The sequence below is a fragment of the Melopsittacus undulatus genome, chromosome 6, assembly GCF_012275295.1.
Source record: "Melopsittacus undulatus isolate bMelUnd1 chromosome 6, bMelUnd1.mat.Z, whole genome shotgun sequence".
Taxonomy (NCBI): domain Eukaryota; kingdom Metazoa; phylum Chordata; class Aves; order Psittaciformes; family Psittaculidae; genus Melopsittacus; species Melopsittacus undulatus.
The window spans coordinates 59,269,553-59,297,171 of record NC_047532.1 but is presented as its reverse complement, the minus strand read 5'-3'; the positions used below and the strand labels follow the sequence as shown (position 1 = coordinate 59,297,171).

The 27,619-nt window shown below is 38.3% G+C and overlaps 1 protein-coding gene across 2 annotated transcripts in view; it reads left to right on the top strand.

Annotated features, from left to right (window-relative positions):
* ZNHIT6 (zinc finger HIT-type containing 6) overlaps window positions 1-26,875 on the top strand; it is a 37,823-nt gene extending 10,948 nt beyond the window's left edge. The window contains exons 6-10 of one of the 2 annotated variants that reach the window (XM_034064128.1): window positions 1,610-1,678; window positions 2,511-2,591; window positions 3,006-3,086; window positions 18,360-18,484; window positions 22,780-26,875. In XM_034064128.1, coding sequence (XP_033920019.1) covers window positions 1,610-1,678; window positions 2,511-2,591; window positions 3,006-3,086; window positions 18,360-18,484; window positions 22,780-22,865 — 442 coding nt within the window. In that variant the 3' untranslated portion in view covers window positions 22,866-26,875. The remainder of the gene's footprint in view (window positions 1-1,609; window positions 1,679-2,510; window positions 2,592-3,005; window positions 3,087-18,359; window positions 18,485-22,779) is intronic. The other variant, XM_034064129.1, reaches the window with a different exon arrangement.
* The last annotated feature ends 744 nt before the right edge of the window (window positions 26,876-27,619 follow it).

The following is a 27,619-nucleotide window of genomic DNA, read 5'->3' as shown; positions in this document are numbered from 1 at the left end:
CCAGAGCAAAGGGCCATGCACATACCTTTTAGACAGTGCTTTTCCTTAGAAGGTTCTTTTATGAAATGTTGTTACACTCACCATACTGAATGGGAGAATTTTGAGCAATGAGAGGAAAAATGCTTTGTCTTAAGTCAGTATTGACTTCAGCAATATTTCTGCAGACAAGTAGGAAGACAAAAAGTATTCTTTTAGTAATACTGCACTGGAACCATGCATCATAAAATCAGAATTATGGGGTGGTTAGGGTTGGAAAGGACCTTATCTTGTTCCAGTCCCTTGCTTCTATATTCAGGACTTAGTTACGCTAGCAGGAAAAGTGAAGATGAGTCTTAGAACTAGCAAATCTGAGAGAGGAACGTGACATCAATTTTGGCCTCTACAAAAAGCTTCCTGATCTTTCTGTAAAATGTTCTTTCTAGCTTCCATTATCCCTATCGTGCCAAAATGCAGCTTCACTCCCTGCCCATGATACATTTTCTGTTGAGGCCATCACTGCTGTGAACAGGAGAGTCCCCTGTTTTGTGTAGAACCTGGCTTCAGCTGGCATCTTTGGCTATTACTGTTGCATGAGTTTGGCAACCAGTCCCAGGTGATATGTTGAAAAGCAGATTCCTTTTCTGAAATGAAAGGGCATTTATACATATATAAAGTCAGCTGGAAGAGAGTTGCTCTTAAAATATGAAATGCTGATCAGATAATTTGAGATACCTGTAATTGATGCGCGGATAGACTCCACAACTAGTTAAAGTTGTAAAGTAGGTATGCTTTTATTCAGCGCTGAGGTGCATGGGGATAGCTCCTGCAAAGCATGCACACCTCAGAGTTGTTGTCCCTTTACATTTATTCTCTTAAGGTATACATAGACATGAGGTTGCTCAATCCGCCTATACATATGTATTATCTATCCCCGCTTCGTATTATAATGAGCCAGAAGGTCCTTTGCACTTGCGCAGTGCCCCTTCTGGTCATGGGCAGGGGTCTCAGGATGAAGTAAATGAGTCTTCCTCCTGTGGGTAGGGGTCTTCAAGATGAAGTAAATGAGTCTTCCTCTTCTTAACCTTTACACCTTTTAATCTTCAGACATGGGCTTAGGGTTAGTCGGCGCCCAGTCTGCTTCTCCTGCCGCTTATCAGTAGGACCCAACACCTGTGCTTTTGTCATGGTCTTAAGGCTTGGTCACCCAGTCTGCCTCTCCTGCCGCCTATCAGCAGGACCTTTCATCTGCTTTTGTCAGTAGAATTAGCATCTGTTTCTTCCCTTCCAGCAGTAATCAATGCCTTGGCAAGATGGCAATGGCAGGTACTTAAGACAGACAACACTTTTGTTTAAGCAAAGGAATTCCTTTAACTCCCTTGTACAATTTTTCTGTATTACCCCCCTGTACATTGGTTACCCGTGTATCATAAGGACTTGAAATTCGGCAGAAGCTGGGAGCACTGCATCTCAGCTTCTCTGTGTGCCCGTTTTACTCTTTGAAAATGCCATTCAAAACTTCGACTGTGTATTTTCTTATGCACCTGTGCTGTGGGCTACCAAATTTCATCATAGACAAAACAGGTAGTAGTTACCTCCTAACATTAAGAATGTTATTTCTTTTTCTTTTCAGGGAGAAAAAGTTCTACTGGCACTTGAAGCTTATATTTCCTCACTCTCATGCCGAATATACTTTAAAAGGGTAAAAGCTTGAAAACCAGATTTTTATGAAGTTTAAATTAGTCTGCTGAAATTGAACTGCAAAATATTTTGATAATTTCTTACCTATTTCTTCTATTATACAAGGTAAACTTGAATATTATTTTAGTCTTAATTAAAAGGGCATTTAAATTTTTTTAAAAGTATCTGAAGTTGTGTATTGACAAGTTGAAAGCTAGCAGGGTTTTCAAATCAGGTTACGTTTGATTGCTAGTCCTTTTCTCTATGTAAACATAAACATATCTATGTTTACATAAACATATGTAAACAGAGAAGCTTCTATATTCATGATAGCAGTATCCCCTGGGCATAACACGTTCTTTTCTCATGGAGCAGATGTTCAGCAAGATTTGCCATCTCTCCTCACCTGGACACTGGGAACTGGCCTTCATATAGGATGAAATGGCTGCATTGTTTGTTTTGTAGGAAGGCCTACAAGAACGTTTTGCAAAAGGGCAAAAAATAAGCTTTTGTTGACAAATCATATTTTCCTTGCCTGAAGGGGGATGAGAAGTATGCCTTTGTCTACTTCTAGGGCTGTAGGAACAGCATGTTTCTGCTGCAGGGTTAGAAACTGGAGATACACATCTGTTTACTCCTTATATATATGTCAGTGAAGTCCCAGTGTTGAAGTTGTGATAAAGCTGAAAATTATCTATGTTGTATCGATACATATTTATGATCCTTCCACAAGCTGCTCAGTTGTGCCACTGTAGCATGCAAATATACAGCTTCCTCCAGGTGACTCAGATAGCAGATTTTTGTGTACATGATGAACCATGTCTTATGTGTTTGATTTTTATCTTTGGTGAAAGGGTGCCTGATGATAAAACACTTGCTGATATCCTTAAGCCATACATTGATCCAGTGGAGTCAGATCCTGTAGTCTGTCAAAGGTGTGTATTGAATAACTTTTCTGGCTAGTTCATGTAACACACTACTGAAAGAGGAGAACAGTTCTGCATAAACGGTTTAAACTGGCTGCACTTTCAGCATGCAGAGCTGAGTTCCCAGTCAGAAGCACATCTTTCATTCCTGTGCTGAAAATCATCCTAACATTCGTCAACCACTTAACCCTGGAGTACAGCCACCAAATTTAAACCAGGAAAAGATTAAGAAACTGACTCATGCCATAAAGATCAAATAATGCAACTGTAATTCTAAAAAATGTAACCATAATTAAACTCAGTGGAATTGACAGCAAACCTTTTCTTTAGAGTAATTAGAAAAACATACTAGCAATTAGAGCCCTCATTTATAGGAAATACTTATTGTACATTATTTATCTTTGTTGCATTTTTTTTTTCCAGATTAAAAATCTATACAGTGTCTCCTCAGTCAGATGTACAAATTTTAATGAAAATAGAAAACAGGAAACAAAATTCTGTCAGGTAAGGTGGTTCTTCAGTTTGTGTGTTTAAGAATTGAAAATAGTGGGAAAGAAATCATACGTTTTTTAGTCTTTTATATTATGAATGGAGATTACGTAATCTCATGGATTACTCTTCAGTGCGTAATTGCCAGCCATTTCATGTCATGTTTTTTAATTTGTCTTTTTATATGTCAGCACTGACATTTCTGTGCAATTACTGAGTGGTAAATTCAGCTCACTCATACTTGGACAAATTTATGAAGCTAGGGCACTTAAAGGCACACTGGTGGAGTAGTGAATGTGCCTGTCCCTGAGGTGCTTCAGCAGCAGTCCATGTAAATGTAACAGTGTCTGCAGTGAAGATAGGTTTGTATTAAAATGCTGAATTACTGTCTTGTCCAATATTTGCATCCATTCCTTTGTGCAAGTTCCTCTGTGCATGTGTTAACCTCCTTGAGATTTGAAGTGATAGTTGAAGAGAGCTGGACTTTTATAAATCACTACAGCAAAAAATACACTCTTACCAGCATCCAGCTGCTCCATTTGAAAATAACACATTTTTCTCAAAGTTACTAGCTCATCAGTCTTCTTGTTACCATATTTCTGGGTGTGGGCTTCAGAATGCAGACTTGTGCAGAATTGTTTTCTTTGTTTCCAGAACAGACAACATTCTAGAACTTCAAAAGTAAACTTTAGAGAAATATTTTTTTTGTTGGTATAAATACCATTTTGACCACTCCACCCTGTTGTCATTGTTCCTGAAAAGGCTATGTATCAGCTTAATGTCATAGCTTATTGTGGTTGACCAGTGATTCCTAGTTAGGGCTCTTTTAAGCACATTCTTTTCTTCAAGTGTAAGAAATGTAAATAACATGCTTCCAGAAAGCATGGTGTATTATTTCTACGGGGGAAGAAGGTATAAGAATGGTAGTTGTAGCTGAGCTTCCTGTTTGTGCTGTGTTTTTCCCAGTACTATGAAAAAATTAACGCATTGAAGGCCAAAGTCTTCATTGTTTTGGCTGATTTTTTTTTCCCTCTTTGCAATCATTATTAGAAATGTGGTTATAACATTTGCCATCAGAGTTGTCAGTGAGAAACCTGTTGGGTTTAAGTGAAATTGAAGATTACAGAGCCGTGGCTCACTTATGGAGGGAGAAGACACAAAAGGCCAAAGCTTAATTACGGTTGAAAATGGGAAGTGTTGTTTCAGATGACAAGAAGGGCTTTTTAATGTGTGCAAGTACTTTTTAAAGTATTGCAAGAGGAGGTCCAAAGAAAAACTTGACTGATACTTGCTGAAGATAGTCATCTGACTAACAGGGATGAAGAAAAAGCAAACACATCCACTGTGGTTTTCACCTCAGTCTTTAAGAATATTGATAGACTTTGGGCTGCTCTATCCCCTGAGTCAGAGGACTACACGTATTCAACAGACTTTTGCACAGATTTCTGAAAGACAAGTGTCTGGATGTTTTCCACTTAGTTTAAGAATGGCAAAGTTCTGGGTGTTTAGGGTGACAATTTAGAAATGCTGGTATTGTGATCCACCCTGGAACGTCCATTGCAGTAGCAACTGAGCAGATGAAGTTTGCTCAGTTCTGTGTCTGTCTTTTTACTTGGCTCCCCAGTGATATGTAAAGGCAATTCAGCAGAGGCACTTTAGCCATAGAGGTTGTATGTTGCACCCAAGTAAAGAAGCCTTTTTAGAGGTCAGCTCCAGGAAATGAGATCAGAAAGAATTTCCCATTTTTTAAATATTTGTAGCAGACTGTTCTGCTCATCTTTTACTAGCAGTATTTAAGATAGATTCCCAGAGCATGAGCAGCCTCTGTGCCCTGCTCAAGTAATTAACCCAAAATTCAGCAAAACCTGAAAATGCATTCAGTATGTAAGTGCTGTGCATTTTCTTGCAGTACATGAAAGGTACACTCAAGACATGATCTTGAACAGTTATTTGTATTTTAAAAATAAATCATACACAGGTGAGTTTTCCCTTGGTATTTCAATGTTTTTTTCTCATTTCTTTTTTAGAAGGAAAATATGCTTTTGTAATAGAAGGTAAAGTTTACCTTTCAGTCTTTTGAAGTAGAGTATGTAAGTTGCATAGGTGGCTTGGGGAAAGAAACCAATTTAATACCAAAGTGGACTGTCTCTTGTGCTTATCAGTTTCTTTTGTTACTTAATGTTTTCCTCTTCTGAAATCTGTAATCTGAAAATTAGCTCACAGATTTATTGAGAGAGAATTCTTTTTCATGAGGTTAAATTAAATCCTTAAGTTTGAGCCTCATCAGTGTTCACAGAATCAGCTGTGTTAGTTGGTATCAAAGTCATAGTGACTGGTATTTTTCCCACTTAGTGAATGTGAAGTTTAGTTTAAAAGGGAATTAGAAAGTTAAAATAGGGAAGTTTTGACTTGAGAAACACAATTCCTTGCTTCAGACATTTTATGAGTCTCTTCATAGAGGCTGGTGGAGCAGGCCCAGCTGTGGCAGTGCAGACAGGTCAAGGAAGCAGAATATTGAAAGAAAATTCTTCTGAAAGGAAAGAACAAAGTGTGTTTGAAATGATGGGACTGTGATGTCAGCAGAAAAGCATCTTCTGTCGACATCAGCCATATCTCTGCCAGCAGACGTTCTCAGTGCAGTTGTACCACTGTAGTTGTCGTGACAAAGGCTCTATGAGGGAATTCAGATTCTTACCATAGCTGCATTGCACTTAAGAGAAAATTTATTCTGATTTCCTTTTGCATACACACACACAGAGACACATCCCCTCCCCAGTTAAATTAATTTGAGGTTATGGCTCTCATTCTGTAAATCTTTACCTGGAATTTCAGTGGAAATACTTGCAATTGAAATGGAAGCAGCTTGCTGCTTAGTGGTGTTCAGCATGGGACAAAAGCTGAGCACAGACAGAGCTTTCTCATTTTTATTTATCCATTCCTTTAACAGTGGGAACCTGTTAACTGCTGGTTTGTGTAGCCTTGAGTGCCACTGTCACCTCAGAGAAATTTCTTATCCTGTGCTATCTCACTCTTCATGATTTTAGGCTGTATGTTTGTATGTGGCATCCTCTTCAGTCACTCTGTGGGCAGACTGGAGCAGTAGGATTGGTGCATTCTACAAGTACATGCAAGTCTACATGAATGTTATCTAAAACCTCTCCCGTGCCCACCAGAAAAATTCCTTCTCCACAAGCAGTAGATAATAGGAAGATTGTAAATATACATTGGTGGCTCGGATGTTGTTTTTAGGCTTAGCAAAACCTTTTGAAAAAAATATTTTTCATAGCTCCAGTTATGTGTTATTGAGGAAGTGCAATGGTACTTCAGAGAATATCTAAGTAGGATTATTCCAGGTTATAAAATGTTAGTATTCTAGTTTTAAGATAAGTACATTACAGAAGGATTTTAGTATTTCCTGCAACTGTTTATGAAACAGGAGTTTGTGGTTTAGTTTTGGCTTTTTTTCTGGGTTTCACAGCAAATGGCCCTTTTAGTTTAAGGTCCATTGCAAAATGCTTTAAATTTTCGGGGTTTTCTTTTTTCCTTTCTTCAGAAATATAAATGAGCTATGTAGTACAGATTTCTGCTTCCTCACAGGGGTTCTGCAGAACTTCAGCAAGCAACTGGATAAATCCACTGGTGTGCAGATATGATGGATAGCTGCCAAACTACAGGGTGCTTGCTTGTGAGGTGCCTTTTATCATCAGCGGTGATGGTTCTTAGAGAATTTTATGATAAGCTTACTTCTGCCTTCTCTAAAACCAGCTTATAAGAATTGCCACCAGTGTGAATCAGTAGCAGTCCACAGTTACTTGGGGCAACCTAAGGTATAATCTTTCCCTGTGTCCTTTCCTCCCTAGCTATCACATGATGCCCTATAGCACTGCAACTGTTATACCACTTGACAGTCTTCTCATTAATTGCATTTTTTTATAAGGAATCTTATGAAGGAGGGTATGAAAAATGAATGTTATGCAACTTTTTTCCTCGTTTAAAATCTTGGCTTGGAAAAAAAATGTGTTTGAATGGGTTATAATAGTTTCCCGTTTGGTATGCTTGCTTCTGTCACCTGTTATGCAATATTGAGTTGGTGGTTGGTGTCCATTCTCTCCTAAACTATAACTATTCCAAGAAAGGTTTAACTGCTGCCTCTTGGATGATTTTTACAGCCTGCATTCTTTTATAAAGTAGTCTTTTCTTTCTTCAGAATAAATTAATGTCCTGACTATCTTCAGTCCTTTATTTGAGATGCCTTCAAAGTGACTTCATACGCTAAGAGTATTGCTTTTTCCACTAAGGAAAGAAAAGATGTAACTGCCAAATTATACAATCTGGTTTGGGAAATACACCTTGTTATTTTCCTGAGAATTGCCTTATTAGGCTTTGTGCAACAAAACCAAATATTTATTTGTTTATTTTGTTTATGTTTATTTTAAATAAAAATATTTAAACAAAAAAACCCAAACCTGAACCATCCTCCCCCTCCTCCCCCCAAAAAAAAAGATTCCTAAATCAAACACACCTTTGGTATTTGTTATAAGTAAGTTAAAGGTCAGAGTTGGGTTTGAGGGGTTTTTTTTTTGTCATAACTACAGATACTTAATGAAAAGGTTATTTACTCATCATATAAGATGATCCTATTTCTAGAAGAGAAATAACTGCAACAGACTTAGTTTACAGTAGATACTTTAACCTAAGAGACAATTAATTAACTAAATCTTAATGAGGTTAAGCTACACCGAATATCTTGTACTGGGTTGATTAACATCTTGCATGAATCAAGTTTAGATAGTAGCCTGTCTTTAATCATACACATTTAGTTTAATGGCATTTAAAAAGTATGCTTTCTTAAACATCCATGTTTGGTCTCTTATATGGTAATTTTCTTTTTTGCCTGTTAATACATTCAGAATGGCATGTAAACATTGTTTCAGAATAAGCTGTTGTATAATACATTGGGGGTTAGAAGATTTCACTAGGTGCTGGCAGAATATTGAGGTGCTTGGAAAATACTGTCTGGTTGGCTATAAGAGTTTTGCAAAGCCTGCTGCTTTCAGTGGACCATATCCGTCAAGGAACTGGAGTTCAGAGCAACACAAGACTGTATCCTGTAGCTTCGCTGTTGTAAAGCTGCCACACCATCAATGGATGCATGTAGAATCAGTTGGAACATCATAGAATCATATAATAGTTAGGATTGGAAAGGACCTCAAGATCGTCTAGTTCCAACACCCCTGCCATGGGCAGGGACATCGTTTTTTATATCAGTAGTACCAGTACGGCTCATGCTTCACTTACTCAGAAAGCAAAAAATGCCAAAAGCATTTTTGTGCTAGTTCCAACATCAAGGGGCTTCTTACTCACTGTGGTGACATTGGCTGGTGCACATGAGAATGCTGGCGTGTTTGCCACTTAATTCTTGCGGACCACAGTGAAGAAAATCCATTAAAATAATACCAGAGGTTCTTCTTTACTAAATGCCATTGCTCTATGGTGGTGAACACTTGTTTTGTGCTAACTGATCTAGTGCATTTGTTTCCCAGAAGGCTGGATGATGTTAGTAATTTTGGACCATTTCCCTGTCTGAAGATCAGCTGGCAGAAATGAGTTATTTCCTTGGATGACTGAGTTCTGTGCTCAAAGAGAATTTTCTTTTATAGTCTATTGTTTTTAAATAGCTAAGGGTTAGATCACATCTGTAGGTTGCAGTAGTTCACAGTAATAGATTTAGGAAGATGAAGTAAGGTTTTTACTCTAGTGTGTGCAAATATACCAGCAGACTTTTAGAAAATCAGCCTGGAATTCAAAGAGTAATACAAATGTAATGGAACCAGATAATTTTAAATGTAGTATATATTGGTTATTTGTTTTCTTGTCTGTAAAAACATCCATTAGATACCAGTTTTGTCAGGAATTTTAAGATTATAAAAAGCTTGTTATATTTAAATATGTTGCAAGATAACCTCAAATATCAATAACGTTTTCCTTAATTTTTCATACTGTCTTCCTTGGGCACTTCCTTCTGCATTATCATTTGTGAATAACTTCATGTAAAACCAGCAAAGCTTATATAGTCTTTGGTTTTTCCTTTTCATACATAACTCAGTTGCTTTAAGAAGTCACTCCTATTAGTGTGGTGCGTGAACCAGTTCTTTTTATCATCGTATTACAACCTCATTTCAAAAGTACTGCTTCATCTAGGAAAACAAATGTGCTAGAATTAGTACATTTCAAGCATTATTTCCTCCCCTGCATTTTTCACAAATATTGAAAAGCATGGGGTGGTTTATTTAACATTTTCTACTCTTTGTTAGGAAGCAATTTCTTTTCACATTTGTGTAGTATGTGGTACACATGAGACAGGAATTAAGGATACAAATCCATGGATGAACTTCTGGCCTCGGCATGAGTTGGAAAAGACCCCAAGCTGCCTTTAACCTATCGCAGCAGAAGATTGACAGTAGAATTCATTACTCTTCTCTAGCTCACAGCAGCTGGCACAAAAGCAGCTCTGCCAGCTTAACAAAAGCAGGGAGCTAGCTTACAATAGTCATTCTTCACTGCACAACTGTAGTCAGGCTCTGGTGACTTTGTACTGTTCAAGGGAAAACAGAATTTGGGCTGTAGTCTGTTTCTTAAACACAGCACTCCTGTGTATTAATACGTGCTGCTGTTTTTTTCCTGCAGTGTTGGGGTTTGTTTTGAGGGTTTTTTTATTAAAACTCCAGCTTCCTTTACTGAATGTTGTGTTACGTTTTCTTGTGGTTATTTCAGGCTTTCTAGTTCTGTTACTGCAGCCATTTCAGAGTCATTTTTCACATGCTTCTCCTTTATCTGAACATCAGTGTCTCTGCTGAAAAAAGTAATGCAGAGCATCAGATGCCAGGACACACAGCTTTTACTGTAAAAAAAGAGTCACTTTTCCTTCCTATCTACTTACGTTTTTCATTGAAATCCTTTATTACACAATATAGATGGAAAGCAGAAAACTAGTCATTGCCGAGCATAAGCAGCATGTATGGTCTGAATCTGTAGCATCAATAGCCAAATGTTTATGATGTGTGACTACAATTACTTGACCTTTGAGAAGATTTTTGGGATGATTCAAAAAAAAACCCCAGAATTTGTCCATCTTACTAGCTTGGGCAGTCATTAATTTCTTCTTTCTTGAAAGGGATTCCTTTATGAACCAGCAGGCGCCTGTTTTTTAAAATAACAGTCCAGGGTTTTGTAACCCATGCTGAATTCTTTCGGATGAACTGTTTTATAATTGATGGTATTGCATTAGGGTTTCTGGAGTGTCACAGCTAGATAGTTGCTGAGACATCTATTGCACAAAGATTTATTTGAAACTATAGCCTCTGCTCCAAAGTTCTGCTGTCTGTATTGCAGCAAGCTGGATCCAGACCACTTACAGAGAGGGAATATGTTACTAAGTAAAGAGGTGGAGGATGAGATGATAATAGAAGTGCTAGTGTTGACTTCATCCAGTGGTTTGTCAATCTAGTTATCTAGTGATGTTCTGTAAGCACCACAGGGAGAGCTGAGGACCTGAAGGTCCTTCATGCTTGCAAAGCAGGTAGGCAGACCCCAAATTTGAAAACAAAACTGTACACAGCAGCCTCTTTTCTGCATCATAACTGGGCTTGAAATGTGGAAGCAGCACACCCAGCACATGCACAAGCAGATTTTTCTCTTCTCTCTCTGAGGAGCTGTGCATCTAGGAAAGACTGTTTCAAGTACAAATCTTGCAGTTTGCTCCAGGCTTTCATCTCTGCTATGGAACAGAGTGAAACTTACCTGTATATATGTACTATGTAACATATGCATAGTATGGAAAATGCCTTCATTGAAATCTGCATACTGCCTAGCATGCACATATAGGGCAGACTTGAAAGCAAGAGGACAGGCCATGAAGTGCAAAAAAAAGATTGCAGCTGGAAAATCCCTGTTTGAATAATCTGTTCCCCCTTGGCTAGAAGAAGGAGCTGGTAAAATGTGCTGTAGAACAGAAATAATGTTCAAACCATTTGTCCTATTCCAGTCTAGCATAAATGTTGTGAGGTATATCAAGGGGGTTAATTCAGCTGCATGTGGGTTGTTGTTAAAATGTTTTTTTTCTGAAGGAAAAGGAGGATTTACTGATAGTAAAGAAGATGACACAGTGAGATGCTGATTTAAAAGTTAGCAAGAGTTTCTCAATTCTGGGGACCAGGCAGCATGGGGAGGCTGGATTAAGAGGCTTCTAGGTGCAAAAATGCAAACGTCATCATGAGCAGCTGAAGTTACAGGCTGAACTTGAAAACTGCAGTGCTGTGAAACATGGCAGTGTAACCATCAGCATTTTCACAAAGGCAGAGTAGAAAACTTTTTCACATTCCAGTCGGGAATGAGAAAAGCTGTTATTTCCTCCTAATGCTGCCAAAGGGGAATCCCTCTCCTTTTTTCTCTTCCTTGGCGGAAATGAGCTAGGGCTGATTGTTTCAACCTCGCCAAGGAGGGAGTTGACCTTCCTGCTTGTTTGCCAAAAAAAAAAAAATTTGTTTTCTTTATTTCATAGCTTTTCCTTTTCATTGTGAAGCATTAGTAACCCCTTTAACGAAAGGTTTATGGCACTGTGATTCCCATAAATAAATATAAATGTATAGAGATTTTTCCACCATTTAGTACGCAATGTAGAAGGTGTTCAGGCTATCTCCGTGTAAGCTAAATTTGGAAGTTAGAATTTGCTATCTAGGAATCCAAAAGTAGAGAAGTATCCAATTCTTCCTGTTCGTGAAGTGGAGGTTTATTAGATTAACGCAAGTGCAATAATAAATGTATTACCAATTTCCAAGGACTTATTTCTCATCAGTTTGATATTTCTGTTTGTTTTATCAGTGTACTGCTTACTTATATTAACATAAGTTGTCAGTGAGAGTTGACCTATTAGTTTCCCACACTCGATGTATTAAGAATTTTGCATTGAATCTTTGGGTATTCCTTGGTACACTTCCCACCAAAATATTAAAAATATAAAATATTTAAAAATATTTACACTTATGTTTCCTGGCGCTGCGTACAGACTACTGTAGTTAAAGTAGCCTTAGGATATTTGTTTTTTCTCCATGATCATGCCAGCATTTTATTAATGATAGAAGTTACATATTTTGACTTCCCTTCATTTTTGGGGAACCACCCACAGGTTTCACTTCTGCTGAGGATACTACTAATATCTTTTCAGTTTTTGAAACTTCAGGCTTTTATCTTCAGTGGTCAACCCACTCTCTTCTAATAACTTTTCCCTTGTGAAATTTCATATTCCCTTTAGGCTTTCTAATTATTCATTAGGATGTTTTGTTTCTTTATCTCAGTCATACAGTCGCTTTACACAATTGTGGTATACCCTGTTTTGGTATGTCTGCTCTATACCATGTAAAGATTTCTATATCTTGAGCTTTTGAGAAGTTTGTAAAGCTGCCTGGCTTTGCAGATAAAGTAAATTCCTGTATATGTAAAGGACTGTTGCCATGATGCACTTGAATTATAGCATCTTTACTTGCTGTTGGGTTGTGTTACTTCTTTTCATTATGTCTTATGAGATGGGGAAAGTATTTGCTTTCTAGAAATTCAGTATCACTTCTGTATTTGAACCAAATTCTACCAAATCCAAGAAACTGCCATTTGCTAGTTTCACATTTTCCTTCTCTTTTGTTGTACCTTCTCTCATGACTAAAAGAGGCAGAAAGGTTTGTACTTAAGTTAATCTTTGGATCATTATTGTGCATCCTAAATCCTTTTACCACATAACTCTCAATGCTCAGTCCACTAAATTGTTGCAGCAGATGCCTTATCTGCTTTCTGGGGTTTGTCATCAATTGATGAATTTTTCCATGATTGGCATTAAACAACTTTTGCTGTGTTCTTCTTTTTGTTCAATTGCATTGTTCTCTAGACGTTTAGACAAGGACAGCTGTGTGCTTCTACAGCGACATACTTGTAGTTTTATTTTGCTTATCACTTCTTTCCATTAACTGCTTTGCATACTTTCTAGGGTAAAAGTGAACAAACCATTCAATCTTTCTGGACATGTACTGTTGTGCCAGATAACTTAGATGATGATTGGTGTTCCTCCTGTCTTCACCTGGGTATTGCTTTTTTTTCTTCCAGGATGTTTTAACTCCCTGAAATATATTTACAGGAAGAGGGTGGTTTGGGTTTTGTTGTTTGGTTGGGGGCTTTTTTTTTTCTGGGGGGGGTGGAAGGTCCCATTTTGCACTTCAGTTTTCAGCAGTTCTTAGATTGCCATAGTGGAAGGGCCTCTTTCAGCCCATAAAAGAGAGAAGACTGTATGGTTATGGCTTGTCTTAATAGGGCCTTTGTTTACAGATGATGTGTGGCTGAAATACGGCAAGGTAAAGGAACGGGTTCATGATTTTCTTGGTTTTATGTGTTCTGTGAATTTAGGTGTAGTTAGGAGATAGTGATAATGCCCGAGATTCTTTCCTGGTATGCTGGCAACTTTTCTTCCTGTGCTTTTTTAATGGTTTAGTTTTTTAGTTTTAGCCCTCTAGCAGGACTTGGAGGCCAAAAGGTTGATACCAGAAGGTTTCTTTTCCCTAGCAAACATTTGTTGAGGCAAATTATGGAGATCCTAGACCAGGGCAAAAGCCATAGACCAGGAGTGGAAGGAGAAGATAGCAGGGTTTAAAATATTTGTGTGTACTGCAATATACTATTTTTTCATATTAAAATATTAACTTGAACTTGGTTCCTGTCACACTTCCTTAAGAATATACAGGCAGAGTAGTCTTTCATATTGTTTCAGCTATTGATGAGAATTAGTTACAAAGGAAGTGTTAAGCCAAGTCATTTCTAGTTTTGTTTGTGAAGTCTCTGCTTGTTTGCTCATGGAATTTTCTAATTCTTCTTCCACACATGTGGACTAACAAAAACTGTGTTCCAGATTTTTAGAATGTCAGAATTCTAGTTAGACAAAGTTAAACATAGAAATTGTGCCTTTTTTCAATACATTGTGTTTACTTTCTGCCGTACAAGTTTTCTTTCACGCCTAATACAAGAGTGCATTTCAGTACTTCCATGTTCACCAAATCATAACCACATGAAAAGGTTATTCACCACTTAGGAGTGAAAGTCCATCTGTTAGTTATTATCTTTGCTGTGCTGCAGCACTTCAGAATGAGTGCTTGGGAGAGACTTTATGTGCTGTACCCAGTCTTTTACTCTCTTCCAGGCAAATGCAGATACCTAGGAAATGCTACTCTCTTTTGCTTGGGGGTGGAGGAAAAAGATATTTGTTCTTCTCATAAGTTAGCAAAAGTTTAATTGTGGATTTTGAGGACTAGGCCCAAAATAGATAGCATGATTTATTGTATCTGAATTATGCCAAGTAAATACCTCGATGTTTCCACTCAGTTCTAGGGAGAAAAGTCATTCTTGTTTAAAATACATGCAAGGATTTCGGTTGATCTCTCTCACAGGAAAATTATGAATGTCATTATACAAATATGCATTTTAGTAATATTTAAAATTACTTAGTTAAACTGTTTTTCTCTTTTCAGGGTCTAGAAAACTAAAATAACAGGGATACAATTTATCTTTAATTCTAGATTACAGATTTTTTTTATTATTATTATTATTATTAAAATCAAAGTTCCTGTATATGACATTCAGGAAAAGCTGATCTGCAGGGAATTTCCTGCTGTCTGAATACATGGAGACAAGTTATGCCACTGTGATGATAGCCCCAGGTTCCATTTGAGGGGAGCTAGTTGTGATGCAGTGACCTAATACAGCATTCCTGCCTGTGGGGACAGATTAGGAGACTGAATCGTTGAATTCCTGGAAGGTGGTAGAGTAACTATAGATAGTGAAACCAGACTGTGCAGAGACTCAGAGATGCTGTCAGAAGCGCCACATGAATCTTAGTGTTTTGTGAAAGGTTACAAAGCCATTTGTAGGGTAAATGTAGCAGTTTGTATGGGAACTGATGTGGGATTGCTGAACCTTGTTAAATTTTCTCAGTCCTCACAATTGGTGTAAGCTTTTAATCTGCCTGCTGGCAAGGAAATTTTATTTCATTTTTGTCCTTTAAAAAGCAGTTGTCCTTGTTTCGTTTCAGCTAAAATCAAAAGTTGTTGTCTGCTAAGATTGTCTCTTTGTGGTCCTTACAAATAGAATCATCTTATTAAGAAGAAGTCCAGGCATATGTCTTGCTTCATGACATGGACATAAAGTGTTGCTTGGTGCAAGGAAATAATCAGGAAAGTGTATTATTAGATGGTGGGTGTTGGACAAGGAGGCTGAGAGAATGTATGGAAGTGAGGGAGAAAATAGTGGAAAGTAAATACAGGGAGGAAAGGAGGTAGAGTGCAATGGGAAAGTCCCACAGAGTACAGGGATCAGGAAGCCATAGCACAGACAATTTGTATGAACTGGGCTGTAGGAGAAAAGAGAAAGGAAAACAAGGGAGGGTTTAAAAGAAAGATGTGAACAGGGGGTGTTATGGCAGTGATTCTGTCAGGGTGCTCAGTTTATTCGAAGCCAGACTTGTTTTCAAATCTATCCTGTTATGAAAAGCTGAAGCACAGCCTCAATAAAGTTAGCTCCTGCAACTGGAACTGGAGCATGGAAGAGTGTGAGTGAAAGGACAGACTTGTGCTGGTTACCATTCATTTTACTGGGTTTTCACCTTCAGTGCACAGTGGAGGAAGGGCCTGAAGAAGGTTGCAGCTCATTATGGGTACTTACTGAGCAGGCTGTGCAGTTCCAGTGATACAGGGCAAGCAGGTTAAAATGGTGATAAAAGAATATCTGGTAATATCTGATTACCAGATTTCCCTGCTCTATCTCCTACCTGTGGTGAGACCACTTCCCTGCAAATACGTGGGAGGGCCTGCATTCCTGTTACCCTGTATCCTCAGCTCATCTTGATAAATAATCACTACATGAAGTTAAAAGACTTGTAAAAATGGCATTTCATTTTTCTCCAAACAGCTTTTCCATAAGTAAAAATTGAAATGATGTGTGAATATACAGGGTTCTGGAAAAGCCTTACAGGGCAGCCAGGTCTCTGTTGTTCACTCTCTGATTTATGACTTTGTTTCAGTTCTGGGATAAAATTGGGAAGGCTTTTATTATGGCAAAGTCTTTCAGAGAGAAGCTGAAAAATCAAGTCTTGCTCGGGAGCCATCCTGCATTAGACTTTGGAATTGAGTTGCATCCTGCATTAGACCTTGGAATTGAGTTACATCCTGCATTAGACTTTGGAATAGTTTTCTTTTGAGATCTTTTAAGTATTCACAGTCAAAGAAGAGGTTAGCAGGTGGATTAGCAGGAATCCTCAACTTGCACTTGTGTATGAAGTAGGGAATGTGGTAGACTAAGGTCTTTTGGATAGCATTGACAGTAACTGCAAAAGTTAAAAAAAAAAACATTAAACTCCTTTGTTATATTTTCCCTGAAATTTACAACCCACATTATACACCAAAGATTTAGATGTTTTCTCTGTCACTGTCAACCAGTAAAATTTACTTTAAAAGCAAAAAAAGATAAAGCTCTGAGTCAGTGATCTAACACTTCAGTAATTTACTATCATAAAATAGTTTTAAGTACAAATGTTTTATCTTATGCCAAGCTGGACACTAAAGATGTTTTGTCTAAAACATGAGATAATGGAAAGTGTATTGTGGCATGTGAATTACTTTAGCTTCTTGGTGGTAAATGTTTGCTTAACCAGAAAAGAATGTGTTGAGGTCCTTGCCAAAGGAGAGGTATTGCCATACTTTGCATTTAGAGCACTGTAAATAAAGCAGTAAATATGTTTCTGTTCATATGTGTTAATCCACAAGTTACGAATGCATTCATTCAATAAGAAATGTAATATACTGTTATTCATTTTAAAAGGTTTCAGTAAGAAGAGGTCATGGTTACTTTGGGTTGAGGGAAACATGAAACCAAATATTTTCATGATGATTGAAGTTGAATACGAGAGAGAAATAGTTTTTACTCAAACTAGGTTTCTCTTAAATCCCAAGAACTCAAATACTGTTCTACCTTCAGAATTCTTCTTGTGTGCTAACTCCTCTGATGTACTGTTCTTAATCATGCATTGCTGTAAATCATAAAGTATATGATTTCCTTCACCCATCTGGTGTTGTTTTTGGCAAAAGAAAACCAACTGCATAATATGTTAATGATCAGAGGAGGCAGAGCAGCTATGGGTAATACTCCACTTATTGCTTGCAGTATGTTTTGGTTTTGAACTTCATCTGCCTTTAATGATACAATAGCTTAGTAGTAATTTTATAATGTTGATTGCAGAAAGAATTGCATAACTCAGATTGCAATGTAATAATATCAGAGCATCTGTTGGATACTACAGTTATGGCAAGTGAAAGAAGGGTTTTTTCCTCCAGAGGGCTTTGAAATATCCCTCCCTGTCCCCAAAATCCCATGTCCAGGTTTCCAGTTAGAGAACTGGGAGAGATTATTACAGTTCTAGGAAATAATTGTGAGAAGACGCTTGGTTTGCTTTTTATTATTGTGATATCATGTGTTACATACCTGGCTTCATCCTCCAGGGTGGAGAGCATCCCTTTTCTGGCAAAGGCAGCACACACGTACATGAGGATTTCTATAAGGAATTTCTTGCAGATAAGCAGTGCTTTGCTTAGCATAAATGGGGATATTGTACCATCTTTTAGAAACTAGTGCCCCAGTGTTCTGGATATTGGAGTCCTTCTACAAAAACAGAGCTCTAAGTGCTTCCAGTGTACCTTTGCTTTAGTAGTTTTACAGGTATGCTGTTTATTTCATCTTCCCTGTACTTTACTGATAATTCATAGGCAAATGTGATAAATAAGGTACATTACTAACCATGTGAATTAAAGCTGTAGTGTTAAAGCCCATAAGTAGAACATTAAGTGTTATTTTAAATTTAGAATCTGATTTTGGTAAATAGATCCATTTTGGTAACCCCATGTCCATATCTGAGTTTCGTAAAGGTACTCAATAAGAACTCAGAACGTTTCAGCCCTTAGAGAAGTTTGACTTTGACTCTCCTCCTAGATGTCAGGAGGGTTTAAAAAAAAAACTTAGTTCGATAATAAGACTGTGGCTATGACATTTGAATCATAGGATAGTTCTTCTGACCACAGCATCATCTGAAAATCCTGTGAATTGGCAGAAAGCTTCTCTTCTTTCCTTCACCTCTCCCTCCCAAAAAAAGTGTAGATCATGTCCTTTGTAGTATTAAAATCCAAAATAAACTTCACTGCTATTTTTAAGGTACTATGAACTGGATGCCAGTAGAAGCCTTCTAGACAATTTGAAAGGCAAAGTTATAATTGAGTATCCAACGTTTTTTGTTGTCTTGAAAACATTGAAGAATGACATGGTGATTCTTGGCCAAGGTAAGTATTTATTTCCTGTTTTGCTATACTTAGATATTTTAGTTAAATAAACAACAATTAAGGATATGCCTGTTAATGGTGCCGGGAACATACAGTATGTCTTGTATTTCTCTCTGAGTCTAAAAGTTTGCTATAAAAAAAGGTGTTATGAATGCTCTGTCTTAAAACTCTTGGCTGGTGGCTTACATCCATAACCTGTATGGTGTATGTGTTTTTCTTAGCTTTGGTTTCTGGTGCTTGATCTTTATTTTTATTTTCTAATATATATAAATTTTTAGCCACTAAGGTGAAGCAGCTCTTCAGACTTGTTCTAAATTTTGAATGTAGCAAAGTTTGACAGAGTTGGTTATTTCTAAAAAGTAAGGCTGTCTGGGAAGGTGATTTGTAAGTAAAGCCTGCTGATCATTCAAATAAATCATTCTCCATTATTTCCTAGTATAACTCCTAACATTGGACAAATAATTCTGAATTACAGGTTAGTTATTACAAATCATAATGGTAAAGTAGCTTTTCAAATGGGTTAAAAGCACAATGTTATCTTTCAAGAAGTACATTGTTGAGGAAGGGGTTTCATCTTGTAGTCAGCGAAGAGGAGAGTCCAGGTCTAGCAGGAATTTGTATTTTAGTTTTGAAGGTAATTTCCATCTTTCTTCCAGTATAAAGGCTTTGTGTCCCACCTTCATTTTCTGCAGTTGCTGATACAGGCAGTCAGTGCCCTTGTTTTTCAGTCCCCTTGCTAGTCACCTTAGTTGCAAAATCCCATACTCTTCAGTGATGAGCCCGTCTGTAATTTTTAAAGATTTCCAAAAAAAAAAAGCTTTAAAGTATGTTTGCACTATGCACTGCAAGAGCTTCTGAGAGTAAGACACCATGCTGTGGGATAAGGTAAGAGTCTTATCTGAGCAACTAGGTCTACTGATATTCAGCATAGGGGTGCACATACATATACTCGAGGAAAAGAAAATTAGATACTTTTCAGTTTATTTTGATCTACATCCCTTGCTTTTCAGTAGTCAGCCCTATTCCTATGATTTAGATGTCAGGAGGGAATAACAATTGACTCATGAACTTAATTTGAACAGGGTGGTGGTTGTTGTCTCCGGAGCTAGCAAGGAGGTTGCCCTTTTAAGGGTATAGGGTCAGATAAGTGTTGATTGAATAAGTGTATTGTGAGGTTGTGCTGCTGCCCAGCTAGCTGGTTCTGTAAAAGGCAGAGTAGAAAGGCAAAGGAAGCAAGAGCCAGTAATAGCTGGGGAAGTGCTGATGGCTCTGACCCACAGGAGTGCAAGTGTGTGTCTCCAGGATATTCAAGAGGAATCCCTCCCTCTGATGCAGGGATTATTCAGTTAGTAGTCATCCCTGGAGCTGGTGTTTGGGGAGCACTGGCACTGTTTTGGGAACCAATAATTGTCTTAATTTTTTTTTTAACTATTTCTATAGATTCTGTAAAAATCAAGTGCATAGCTCCCTATTCAGATGTCTTAATGACATCTGCAAAAGATGATAGCTAATGGCAAAAATAGTATGATTTTCACAACTTTTATCATAATGTGGTTTTGTACATCTTATCAGTTAACATACTAACACTGCAGCCTTGAGTTTGGTTTGAACCCTGTGTTCTTGGAGCTTTTTCTATTGAGTGGAAGCCTGCCACTGTAACTCCAGATTCTGCCAGGAAAACCATGTTCAGAACATGAATATAAAAATAGGAGGGCTTTTCTGTTGCTGTTGCTCCACCTGAAGGCAAAATACCACTTTTGCTTAAGTGTGGCACAATCACAGTACTCTTCTGTTGTGTGTCATCTTTACAGAATAAAGGAGAAAAAACATTAAATACCAGTTACATTCACATGTAATTGTGAAGAGTGAAAATAGTGGGTTCACCTCTAGACCTCTCCAGGGAGAAGTCTGTTGTAATGAGAGATACTTTACTCCCATGTCCCAAGAAGTGACCTTTCTGCTGCAGCATCATCTGTGTTTCTTACAGTCCAGTTTCTTAGCCATTTATGACTCTTTGTATCAGGAGCATGTCCTCCTAATTCATCCGTGCTGCTCATGCTTATTCTATTTTTGCCAATACTGCTTTTCCTTTCTGCCTTCTCCAGTGCAACCGGAGGGACACTTGTCTCAGAGTGCCTGTCGGGCTGACTCCCTTTGACATTCCATGCAGACAGGTGGCACAGTAATGAGTGGATGTCTGGCAGGGTGTCTGCTGGAGCACAGGGGCTCTGACTACCACAGCTCTCCAGACTCTGTTTGCAAAGGACACAGGCTAGAACAAGGGACAAAATCTTGTGGGAATCTGACTGCTAAAGTATCGTTTCTTTACTGAGCAATCTCAGATGTAGCCCCTTTCCCCAAGAAGAACTCTGTTTTCATAGCCACAGCAGCAAGCACATACATGAAGATCACCATTCCCCCCGCAATTCAAGTTACTACCCCCAAAGACTGGGGAAGAGCTAGAGCTAAACACGTTTGAAGGGAAACTGCTAGAATTTAGTGAGGATAAGGCCTGTTTCTGATATCCTTTTTCTCAGAAATGGCTAAATCATTCTGCCTGAAACATTTTAAAAGGAAAATAAGTACTCAGGAAGGAAATTGGCACTGAAAGATTTAAACCCAGAGTTTAAATTTTACATTATAAGTAAACTGGTGGGAAGGACTGGGCAATCTTAATTTATAGGCAGTGCTATCACCACCTACAAATACAATAATTTTGAGTGAAGACAATCTATAATTTCTGTTAAACTTACTGTGACAGACTAAAGCTAAAATTTATCTGTTTAGCTTCACTGTCAGAAGATTGCCACTTTCTTTTATGTGATGTTTTGGTGCTTGACTTGCTTATAGCAAAAACTACAGGTGCTCTGATTTCAGCATACAAGGTCAGTCATGGCTGAAGATGGGGGGGATTATAGGAGCTTTCACAGGATTTAGGGGCAAAAACAAACCTTACTTTGTACATTACTCAGTACATATCTAGCATATAAATGTTAATTGATTATACACTAGATTTAATGTAGACAAAATGTGACCTCTGATGTTTCTGGGTGAAATGTTTCTATTTTCTTGAACAAATTCCATTGAAATGGTACAGGTGCACACTTTGCCTTGTGTATTATCCCTGTTTGCCAGCTGTGGAACTTAATCTTGACAAGACAGTAACTGCACTTCATCAGCTCTCTTTTGGTAAAGTCTCCTTAATGAAGCATCTGACACTAAATGCTAAAAAACTTCTTTAAATTCATAGTCAGGTCAAATACTGAAAATAACAGTGAGAGCAGAGCATGAATCATGGGCCTGCTTTGCTGCAGTTTATTTTTGTGCTGCTTGAGTGCCACCAACCAGCTGTATCTGGTGACCTCACCACAAGGTGACGCAGGGTCAGCGCTTGTTACGGAAGGAGTCTCAGGGTGTGAGGCTGAAAACTAGTTTGGGAAATGAGTTCTTCACAATATGATCTCAGCAGAGCACCACAGCCATGTCCTAAAGCACAAGTTACTGTGCAGCATTAGCCTCATCAGCCTTAGCTATGGATTCACACAGCTTAACGCCATCTTTGGGATGCTGGAACATACGGAAGGAGCACATAGTCATATGATCCCAGTTTTCCATTTGCATTTAGGATTTCTCAGTAGTTCCCAATCTTAACTGAAATGCTAATAAAAATGTAAATAATTTATAGTACACTACAGTTGTGATACATGTGTGTAGAAACCCAAAAAACAACATTTAACAAAGAAATTCTTTCCTGTTAGGGTGGTGAGGTACTGGAATGGGTTGCCCAGGGAGGTTGTGAATGCTCCATCCCTGGCAGTGTTCAAGGCCAGGCTGGATGAAGCCTTGGGTGGCATAGTTTTTTTGGCATGGCAGGTGTCCCTGCCCATGGCAGGGAGGTTGGAATTTGGTGATCTTGAGGTCCTTTCCAACCCTAACTGTTCTATGATTCTATGATTTAAAGCAAATAAGCAGAAAGAAAAGATCAGAATTCTCAATTCTGATAGATGAAGAAGAGTTTTGTGTGGGATAAATATTTTGCTTACCTCCACAACTGAAGCACCAAGATTTAAGATTTAAAAAATAAATTCTCAACAGTGTCTGTGTTTCTCCTTCAACAGTGAGGTCCTACCTAGGGCCTTGTCCCATGATACGAGACTGGTTATGTCTTACAAAACAGCTGTCCTTAAGTAAAGCCTGAGTAAAAGGAAAAGAAGATACAAAACTGCTTCTGTTTGATGATAGCACTGCTGAAACTAATTGCTGCTTTGTTTTTTGTTTATGTCCTGCTCTCTCAGATGCCAGTGAACCTGCAGAGAATTCGGACAGTGAAAGTTCATCCCTTTCATCTGTGGAAGAAGGGGAAATTCGGGACAGTTCATGACAGTTCTCTGGGAAAAGAGGGTGGAATGCACTTTTTGGTTTGGGGGTTTTGGGGGAGTTTGGTTTTGTTTTGTTTTTAAATCTAATTAATTTTATATATACGTAAAACTGCCTTTCCAGAACTTTGGTTTGGCTTTCTTCACTAAAGGCAGCACTTCCAAACTGCCTGCCTATTTTGGGATTTAGTAATGGGTATTTAGGGATGTAAATAATGAGCTGGGGAATTTCTGGTTCCAGAAACAACATTATATTCTAATTTAAATGCACACTTTTGTCCATGTGTTTTTGATAAATCAACCACCCAAATTTAAAATTTCCAGGTTAGCTTCAACAACAGATTATTTCCTTTTGTCCTAACAGCTCAGTGACTGATTTCCAAGTTTAAGTACCTGATCATGTATTTGTATTTATATATGGATTCAAGTCTTAATGCTTAAATGTACATTAGATTAATTTCCTTTTTGAGGTATTTCTGTGTCATGCTGAGCTGCTGCAAATGATCTTACTTTACTTTTGACTTTAATCTTTGATGAAATTCTCGGTGCCTGGTGCAGTGCATTGGTTTTTATTATTATTGTTTTTTCTTACTTGATTGCATCTTGTTTGATATTTTAAGGACAGCTCAAACTATGTTTTTGGGGTGGCATCTTGTTGTATGCTTAATCTTCTACCCTGATCTTCCAAGTTAGTATGGGGTTTAAAATTAATAGAAATGAATACTGAGAGTGTCAGTAATGCTAACATACTGGACTTCTAAACAATGCTTATGTTACGCATCTCCTATTAGTAGTTTACCTACTGAATAGTTACTGGAATAGTTTAAATATTTACTGGAATATCAACTGAATTTACCTACTTAAAAGAAAATAAAACTTAAGAAAATAATAAAGTTCTGTCCTGTATCATCTGCTGACAAGAGGAATCTCTTGCTAACTTGTGAGATTTCTGGATCCCAGACCACTGCATCCAATTTCCCTGTGTCTGTGGGGTCTAGTGGAGAATAAGAAATGTGCGCTGTGAGCAGTGTGAGACAGGCCTTTGGGGTTAGTTTGCAAAGGTCTGGCTAAGTCAGTATTTGTTAAGTCGTCAGGATGTGATCACTTTGTGAACAGTGAGATTGTTGCTTCCTTTGTTGTTCCCTGGTCTGTCTGTCTTCTGCTTGGGACTGGCACCTCTGTGGCAGAAGTCAGTGGCATGGGATGCACCCTAAACTGCCGTGGAGGTGGGTTTTCAGTCATAAGTGTACTTCCTGCAAGCACTGATCTTAATAGGAAGAAAACCAACAGAAAGCAGTGAAGGAGCTTCACTGGGAGGAGCAGGGCAGGCCAGGCAGAGGAGCAGGATAGGCCAGGCAGAGTTCTCCACCTACACATGTGAGTAATTGTGAGTAACTTCAGGTAACTGGAGGCTGTGACAGCAATATGTGAGAGGGCTTGAGCTTCCAGAGACTCAGTCTGGACTTCAGGCCACTGAGCTGTTAGTTCCTTACCAGTCATGCTGTGTTAATACTGTTTCTTAAATCGTACTGTGTATCCTTACCCTTGTGTATTTTGCAGGCCCTGGAAAAACAGGGAGGTTTTTCTTCTTGCGTGGCGGTAGCCACCTGTGCTCTGTTGTATTTATTAGTAATTGTTGGTCCTCTGCCTACCTCTTGTTTCAATGTTTGTTTTTTTACCCTTTTTAAAGGACCAGGATTCCTAGCTATAGGTGCTTCCTTCACATCTTTTTCTGTCCAGTGAAAGTGGATAAACTTTTCCTAATCAGTGATTACCACACACTGACTTGGAAGCCACAAATTGCCTTAAACCAGTCTTGAACTCATTCATTATGACACTGATAAAAGAGCAGAACAGCAAAACTGCCACAGTTCTGTTGCCAGAAAATGTTTCATGAGAGTTAATAACATGGCATTTCTGTTAAGATTCATAGCACACAGTGGAAATGAGAGTGCTGCAAATATTAGTGTTGATCTGCATGTGTGTGTGATTAGTCTTTGGCTGAGGAAGGCAGAGTTGTAATTTGCATTGCTCTCCTACACTCATGGAGGTTTTCATTAATTGCATAAAATGGTTTGCCTGTGGGTTCTTTTTTTCTTATATAAACCTAGTTTAAGCTTCCTTGTGCCTCAGATACAACTGTAATTTGTCTTTAAATGAAGATGCTGTTAAATCTCTCCTCCAGATTTAAATCTTCTCCTGCCTTAAAGAAGGTTTTAAAAGGTTATTAAAGAGCATTCCTGTGGTGGTTACTAGAACTGAAACTTCCAAACAAAGCTGGTAATCGTCTTCCAGAGTTCAGTCAGATTGAGAGTGAAAGGCCTTGGTAGCATTCGCTATTCAGTCCCAGGTTACTATTTGTGTATTTTTATTTAGTTTTGGTAAGAGTTCCACTAGTTGGAACTGTGGTGATTCATCAAATGCAAGTCAAGATGAAATTCAAATATTTTTCTTTGGTTTTACTAAACTTTTTCAGTCTTTGTTTGTGAAAATGAATCAAAATGATGGTCTCTGGCTGAAAGGGCAGCCTGACTTACGACAAGTGACCAGTGCAGATCCTGCAACAGTGGTAATTCCTCATAATAATAAGGTTACTGATTTAATCGAAGTTTATGCACTCTTTGGCTAGGCAGATAGTTTGTAAAACTTTCATAGGCATTTAGGGGAAGATTTGAATTCCTTTTTGAGTGACTTAAACCCAGAATGAGCATCTTGTCATAAACTGAAGAGAGAAAACACGCCTTTAAAAGCTGTATTTTCAAATTTCTGGTGAAGCACTTAAAATTTAAAACATGGAGCTGAAGCTGCTTGGAAGACCCAGTTCTGTCCATCTTGAAGACATACTGTTGTAAGCACATTACACAAGGATCCCTACAGGACTCTGCCTTGTTTCAGGGCAGATGATGTCTGTGAATGAAAACTGTCTGATGTTGTTTTTAATATTCATCATTCAACACCAGCTTGCATTGAGTGCTCGATTGTATGCCTACTATGCTTACTCATTTATTTTCCTCTGTAAACCACTTGTCACAGAAGGAACAAGCTGTTTGTATGCAGAGTTGTTACGACATTTCTTTCAATGGTTAGGCTTTTCAGGTTTCAAACCTTGAGCCCTCACAGCATGTTTGAGCTGAAGGACCATCAGCTTACAAAGCAAAGGCTCTTGTCCTGAATGAACACGCTACTTAAAAAAAATTAAAAGCTTAATGAAGTCATCCCTTTTACAAGCCATAGAGGACAAAAATAGAGCATAGCTAAGCACGTAGTAATAGCTGATAGATTGAGTCAGCCTTCTGAGAGAACTTGGGTCTTTCCCTTTTCTGTAGAACTTCCTGGGCCCTTGAGTTGTCATAGGTAAACAGTGTTACAGCCCCTGTCAGAGCAGCAGCCAAGTTTCAAATGAGCACATCTGAATTCCAGGTTTTCCTGTATTTATCTTCGCATTAGGAATTGTTGGTCCATAGAGGAAAAGAGGGTCATGCCACAAAATGTGTGGTTGGTGCTAGGTTTTAGAGGCAGGCCGTGCCCATTTATGTTGCTCCAGTTTTGCGTTAGGAGTAAAGTCTAACCAATACATAAATTTCCAAGTTCACTATAGTAGTGATGGCACGTCCCACCTCCGTGCTGTCTCTAAGCATAGCTGTGATTCAGACCTTGCCCTGACAGACACAAATGTTCTCTGTTGACATCTGTAGGAGCAGAGAATGAATAACACCTTGCAAGAACAAGCTTTCAAAGAGTAAATATACAGCTGTGATGATGTAACTCCAAGCCATGTTTGGTCACAAACATTTCATTCTGCTTTCTGAAGTCCCATGCTCTTTTCCTGAAAAAAATTTATTCTTCCTCCCACTAAAGGAAAAAATATCTTGGATTTGTGTTTATGTTGTTGCCATGACATTCGGTTAAACTGTATGCAGATGCGTGTTCTGTTAATAAGAGAAAAAAAAAGCTGTGTACTTCAGTGAACAAAGATTGCCCTGTGTTTGTATTAAAATGTTGCTATGGCAGTGCATATGGTTTTATTTGGTGGAAATTTGTGGTGAGATGGAAGGAAGTCACATGTATGCAAGACAAACAAGAAATGGCAGCAAAAGCGACTCGACATAAATACTGAAACTGAAAGGGAAGTCGCAGATGACATGTAAAGCCAAGAAAAAATAAGGATAGTTCTTTTGCTCCCTGTCTGTGGCTTATGACAGAAATGTGTTCCCATTTTGTCCTGCTGAGTCTCAGTGACCTACTGGACAGGGACTTAGCTCTAAAGATGCTTTTATTGCTAGAGCTTCATTCCCTCGTTGGCTCTGTGTATTGTAACTTTTTTGTTTTGGAAGCGAAGTTCCACTGGCTTGGCCTGATTTCACCACTGCTGACTTTTCCTGCCGAAAAGCATTTCCAGGCTATCTTACTGAAGTAGGCTTCTTGGCAGGAAAAATCAATAGTGATAAAATACGGAAAGCCACTAGAGCCTCATCTGTTTCTGGGGCAAGGGGAGGTCTTTGTGGACTAGTAATAGAGAATGGATTGTTTTTAACTGGCACAGTAGACCTCCTGTTTATCTTATCCTTTTGCATTGGGCTTCTTTTTGCATCAGTTTGCTAAGTACAGCTGTTTGTGGGGTTGCATGACAAATCAGAATGGGTTAAAAATCATCTGCCAAAACAGCAGGGGTAGAAATGAGAGGGAAGAGGGAATCATGAATAAATAACCACACTGGAGCTGGCTGGTTCCCACATGATTCCAGCTGGTAGAGAAAGCA